This window comes from Galendromus occidentalis, unplaced genomic scaffold, assembly GCF_000255335.2.
Source record: "Galendromus occidentalis unplaced genomic scaffold, Mocc_1.1 scf7180000076522, whole genome shotgun sequence".
Lineage (NCBI taxonomy): Eukaryota > Metazoa > Arthropoda > Arachnida > Mesostigmata > Phytoseiidae > Galendromus > Galendromus occidentalis.
Window position 1 is genome coordinate 357,840 of NW_003804511.1, and position 5,727 is coordinate 363,566.

The 5,727-nt window shown below is 52.9% G+C and overlaps 1 protein-coding gene across 1 annotated transcript; it reads right to left on the reverse strand.

Annotated features, from left to right (window-relative positions):
* Window positions 1-584: 584 nt before the first annotated feature.
* Spt5 (Transcription elongation factor subunit Spt5) lies at window positions 585-4,312 on the reverse strand. Its single transcript, XM_018642087.1, has 5 exons — window positions 4,262-4,312; window positions 4,017-4,100; window positions 3,516-3,898; window positions 1,510-3,398; window positions 585-1,366 (listed from the first exon to the last, which is right to left on the reverse strand). Exons 1-5 carry the CDS (start codon window positions 4,310-4,312, stop codon window positions 585-587), a joined length of 3,189 nt encoding a protein of 1,062 aa, XP_018497603.1.
* Window positions 4,313-5,727: the final 1,415 nt, after the last annotated feature.

The window sequence follows — 5,727 nt, forward strand, 5'->3', positions numbered from 1 at the left end:
GTCTCCGCATGTGCCTGAAATCCAGTATGGCGATCCGCTCCTGTACTACAGCATTACAGAGGAACCGTCTCGGGACGCCCCCCCCCCCGTTTAGCCCCCCCCCTGCGTACGCCCCTGGCCCTGCTCACAGTCTCCGATTTTCGTCTGACTCTCGACTCAGGATGGATCCTCTGCCAGGCGATTCGCATCCGAGAGTCCTTGGAGAAAATCCCTCGGATCGCACGTAGCGAGAGACTCCTGTGTTTGTTTGGTCAAAAACTGACTGGGTGCAGGGGAGTCGACGCCCCCATCAGCTCGAAAGCGTAAGAATCAGTCGGATTTCCGGATGGGCTTGACGAGGATTGAGATCCGGGAGCCCAAACCGCCGCGCCATTGTGAACTCATAAACCAGACAGAAATTAAGAGTGTTCCCCATTAAGTGTTCCGTCCCCTCTCCATTCCTGACGGAATATTGAGCGGGACAATAGCCATGGGGAACGATTTCAGTTTGTCCTCTTTCGTCGAAGAGGCAAATCTGACGTTGTACAAGTTTTATTTTGCATTATACAGTGCGTAAACTCAATGGAGAAAGATGCGGTTCCCGATTAATCTTTACTACCTACTTTGCACAGATCGTATATTCGATATTTCTGATGCCTATCTCCGACCATAACGACGACGTCGTTCTCGTCTTTGATGTCGACGACAATTCCTTCCTCCTCGCCTCCTTCCGATATGATCTTACATCTTTCGTTCTCGCGTGGCCTAACCGGCTCCAGATAGTGCGAGTCCACGCTGATGACGCGATCCTCTTTTATGAGCAGCACTGAACAAACGTTGCCGGAGATGCCTGTGATGATACACTGTTGTCCGACGAGCCCCTTGTCCTTATTCTCCAAGGCTCGAATCCGACATTCGAGATCGACGGCTTGCCATTCCATGGGCATGTGATCCATTCCCCCACCAGGTGTTTGCGGGTTATTGAAAGGACTCGCTGCCACACCGGGGGTCATGGGCGAGAAGAACTGCGAATTGGGGTTGTTGTAACCCATCGGCGAAGGAGTCGTGAGAGGATTGCCCGGAGACGGCAATTGGTAACTACTGCTCGATGGTGACGGCGAGGCTTGATAGGGCGAGAATGGCGCCTCGTGTGAACTGTACATTCCCCCGGGTGTCTGAGGGGTGAACGGTCCTCCGACCTGCGGCGTGTCGGGTTGATATCCGGGCGTGGCCGGGTTGTACGAGGGAGACGGTTCGTGTTCATATTCGTCGAATTCCTCGCTGCGTGCAGGAGTACTGACATGATCCCACGACGTGCTGTGGGACGGAGTACGTGAACCATCGTGCCTCGGAGTCTCGTTGCCGTAGTGAGGCGTCCTGCTTCCGGCTGTGGGAGAGAATCAAGCTTGAGATTAGAATATGAGAAATGTCGCGAATTATTTCGGACAGGCATGCTCGAAAAGAATGGATCGTGGCTGCGCATGGAATCACGTATTTGGATGAGAGACAGAGAATGACGACGATACTCACGTTCATACATGGGCGTCTGTGAACCTTGCATCGGCGTTCGAGACCCATGAATCGGGGTCTGGTTCCCGTACATTGGCGTCGCATTACCATGAGAAGGCGTTCGAGTGTAGGAAGATGCTCCCCCAGAAGCTCTTCCGGATACTTTGGTGGCCGGCTCTAGACGCGTACGGTCCACGGTGATCGTCTGACATTTAGCGTGCAGCTCGACCCGGGCTGTTGATGTTGTCGCATCCTTGACCATTCCGATGTGGCCCTTATACGGACCTTTGATGATTTTAATCGTCTTGCCAATCAGATGGAAATCTCGTTTGCCTTGATGGGCGCCACCTCGACCGTGACCTCCGGCGTGCATCGGGGAACGCATGGGACTCTTGCCCTCAGCTGACGGATGCATCGGACTCGATATGCGAGGCGACAGAGGCGAGAAGCCGCCCATCGCCAAGCCGGAGCTCGATCCCGAATGGACCTTGTTACCGGCCAGGACGAGATGTCTGGTTTTACAGACGAACATTCCGCCGTTCTCGGTCACTAGCCTCGAGTGCAGGAAGGCGTGGATGCGGAAAATATGTTTCACTTCACCCTTTCTCCCGCAATGGGGACCGTCGATGGCCTTGACAATGTCCTTCACGTGGATATCGTTTTGCTCAGAGTCGAGAGCGACGGCCTTCTTCGACTCGACTTTGCGAGTGATTTTCTGATATTTCACTGATAGCACTTTTCCCGTCTGCGAGAGAATTTGGAAATTCTCTTTCTCCAAACGCACGATGACACCGACCGTCTGCGCATCTAGCTGGACGAGATCTCCGTACTGATACTGACCGAAAGAATCCACGCCAGTGGCCGTGTCGGCGCACAGCTGCAGGTCCTTGGTGCGGACCTTCAATTCCTCACTGGTGAGGTCGGATAGGAGAATCGCTATACCGCTGTCCACCCTGATGATCATGCCGGTATCGTTCTCGTGGCGTCCGTTGAGGACCTTTACGTGATCGCCAGACTTGAAGAACTTCTTCAGTTCGTGAGCGTGGAACTCGATGGGATCGTTGAGCTCGTCGTGTTTCGGGAGAATCGTGACCTTCGTACCGTCGACAGTGATGACCTTTCCCTTGAGATTCACGAGATCGCCCTCGGGTACGATGACGTTATCGCCGGGTGCGAAATGCTCCTTGACGTCGAGGCTCCCGCTCTTCTCTCCGAGATCTATCTCGAGATTCTCTGGCTGCTCGTCGAATTTCTGAAGTTCTTCCAGCGTCGGTTTGATACCATCAGTGAGTATGGCGTTTATGTTGAAGGCTTTGTAGAGGAAGCCTTTCCTCGAATAGCGCTGGCCTTCGAAGATTAGGAAGTCTCCATCGGTTGAGACTTCCCCGCCTATACTCCGGATAGCTTCGACATCGAATGCTCGTTGAACAGGTCGTTTGAACTTCCGTTTTTTCTCTGATTCGGAAGCGCTCTTCAAAGCGCCTCGCATCTTGGTGTAATCGATCCGAGGGATCATCATGAGCTCGACTTTGTTCTGCGCCTGTTCCACATGGTACACCTGAGCCAGATCGTCCTTGTACACCCCACGCTTCAATCTGACCCACTGACCACGCGAGAGCGTCGGTTGCTGCTTGGTGACTCGGAGGACTTCGGTCATTTCCTTTATCGCAACCATAGTTTGTTCGTAGTTGCCCATCTTCAGGGTTCCTACGCCGTCGATCGCGGCCTTGATGTGAGTGTGTTTGAAAGCTTCGATGTAAATGTAGCCTTTCACACCTTCGGGAGCGACGACAGACCGGATCTGCAGGGGTTCCTTCTGATTTTGGTACGCGATGAATTTCCTCATCAGCTGTAAGGCTGTCGCTTTCTCTTCACCGAGACGACATTTGACCATCCACATCATCGGGTCTCTGCAAATCAGAAGACGTGTTTTAATTCACGATGCTATCCTACTGAACGATTCTCGGAGGGAAATTCAGTATCTGCCCTGAAAGAGAGATTCGGGTTCCCTGGATCTGTGCGCTTACTTGACGCTGGGCAGTAGAGTTTGTCGGTGGATGTCATCGTTGGCTTCGAGATCGCCCTGATCCCCTCGGAAGCCTCTCTGGTCACTTTTCGGATCTGCGTATTTGCGTCTGTAATAGTCTTCGATCTCATCCGGCTTGCGGTCGAGCATCATTTGTAGACGTCGATGACTGTGGAGGTTGCCCTCCTGACGACCGATCTCATCGTCGAGGATGCCACCTCTGCTTCTTCCTTTTTCAGCGATGAGCTCTTCGGCTCCTTCCTCCCACTCCTCTTCGTCTTCGACATCAGTGTCGACTTCGGCTTCCTCAATCAGGAAACCGCGTCCTCGAGACTTCTTTTTCTTGCTGTGACGACCTTCTTCCTCTTCGTCCTCCTCGTCGTACTGTCGGTGGAAATTCAATGTTGAGTCAGGAGAAATCGATACCGCGGAGATCCCACGCGTTCCCTATGGTCAGTACGGAGCTAAAACCTAAATGTATTCTGTGTCTCGCTCAACTCACGTCGTCTTCATCATCCTCATCATCGTCGAAACGTGATCTTTTCTTGCCGCGACTGGTTGAAGCTTCCTCTTCACTGCCTTCATTCTGTAAACAGGGAGCCGAGGGTTACACGAGGTTCGAGGGCGCTGGGTTGAATCGAGCGCACCCTCGACATCTACATCCCATATCCCATACCAATGAGCAGCTCGAAATGAATATTCGAGTCATCCCTACCAGAGCTTCTGGAGATCACACCGAGTACTCACCTCGCTAACTTGAGCCTCGTTGTCCGAGAAACTGCCCTCACTGTCCGACATGGTTCACTGTAGGTACAAAAATCAAGAATTAGCCACGAGCCCGGGCTTCGAATGCGAATCGGAAAGAACCGCTCCAACGGAGAGCCGTGACAGACTTGGCAAAGAGTTCACGAAGAGAAAACGGAGAAACACTCGGACGAAGCTTCCGGGAGCTTGAACACGATGTGTGCGAGTTCATGAGGCTTCTTCCGGGGCTCGAAATCAGCCACGTCAAAGTCAATTCCCAGATGGAAGCCGAGGCCCAACTTCCAATTTCTAGTCCGGAGTGATTGTGATCCAATGCGCTCCCGGCTCTCATGAATTATTCTCAAGATCCGCAACGAATCACTGAAGGCTCACGTTGGGAAGACTTCAGGGGACTCGCCTTGCCCGGGCGGAAGACGTCGCACGAAATAGTAGATGCTTACCGTTTGTACCTGAGGTTGAGAAGTCTAGGCCACAAGGTAGTATCCAATATGGCGTCTGACTTGCAGGGGAGCAGACGCACGATTTGATATCCTGAGAGCTAATTCTGCGAGTTCGAAAGCCTGGATGCTCCAATCTTGAGCGACCACTGCACACTGAACCCTTCGTCGACGCACACAGAGCACAAACTGATCGAGGATAATGTAGCGTGAGCTAAATAGCGGTAGTGAGCCGCTGCTCCAGCGTCCGCCTCACAAGAATGTGCGAGAGATATTTACCGACAGCTCGGCGATAGATGCGCTCCGATGCGGCTTGTGTTCAGAGCGAGCGCGTTCGCCGCGGCGCGCTGCGATGGTCCTCCCCCCGAGCCTCACACGGGACCGCGTACCCGCTCGAGGAATTCCGCCGGGTATCTTGATTTCTCAGGGGTACGGATTCCGAAATAGACGAGCCTAACGAACTAATGAGCAATGTGCGAGAGCGAAATCTTGTTGCCTCCGTACTTAGACGGAACACGAATCATCATTAATGTTGCAGCGGACCGGATTTCCGACTGTAGCTGCGAATTCATTTCATCGCTCAAGAGCAGCCCTTCGCTAAATCTGCCCGGACCTGGATCCCGAGAATCAATCTTCATTCGAAGTCAATATGATCATTCTTCGGAGATAATTTTCGGATTTTCGTCTTGTAACTTCTTGGGTCCGGATCAGATCTTGTAGTAGGCCGCGCGGTCGTCCCGTGCGATCATTTGCGGTCTATTGTGGAACCGCCGTGAAGCGCAGATTCGGGCGCGAACTGTGGTACTTGGAAAGAGCAATTGACAGGACTTTTAATTTTTTGAACGGGGGGACGTCATCGGCTTCTAGCCCGGAAGATGCGACTCAGGAGGGGACGTCGCGAAATCTTGCGAGCATTCTTTCTCCTTTGCAGCGTCAACTCACAATGTGGAGCGCTTCAGTTCCCCGCGGCCGATATCTCAAATAAACGACATACTGGACCGTCGAGACACA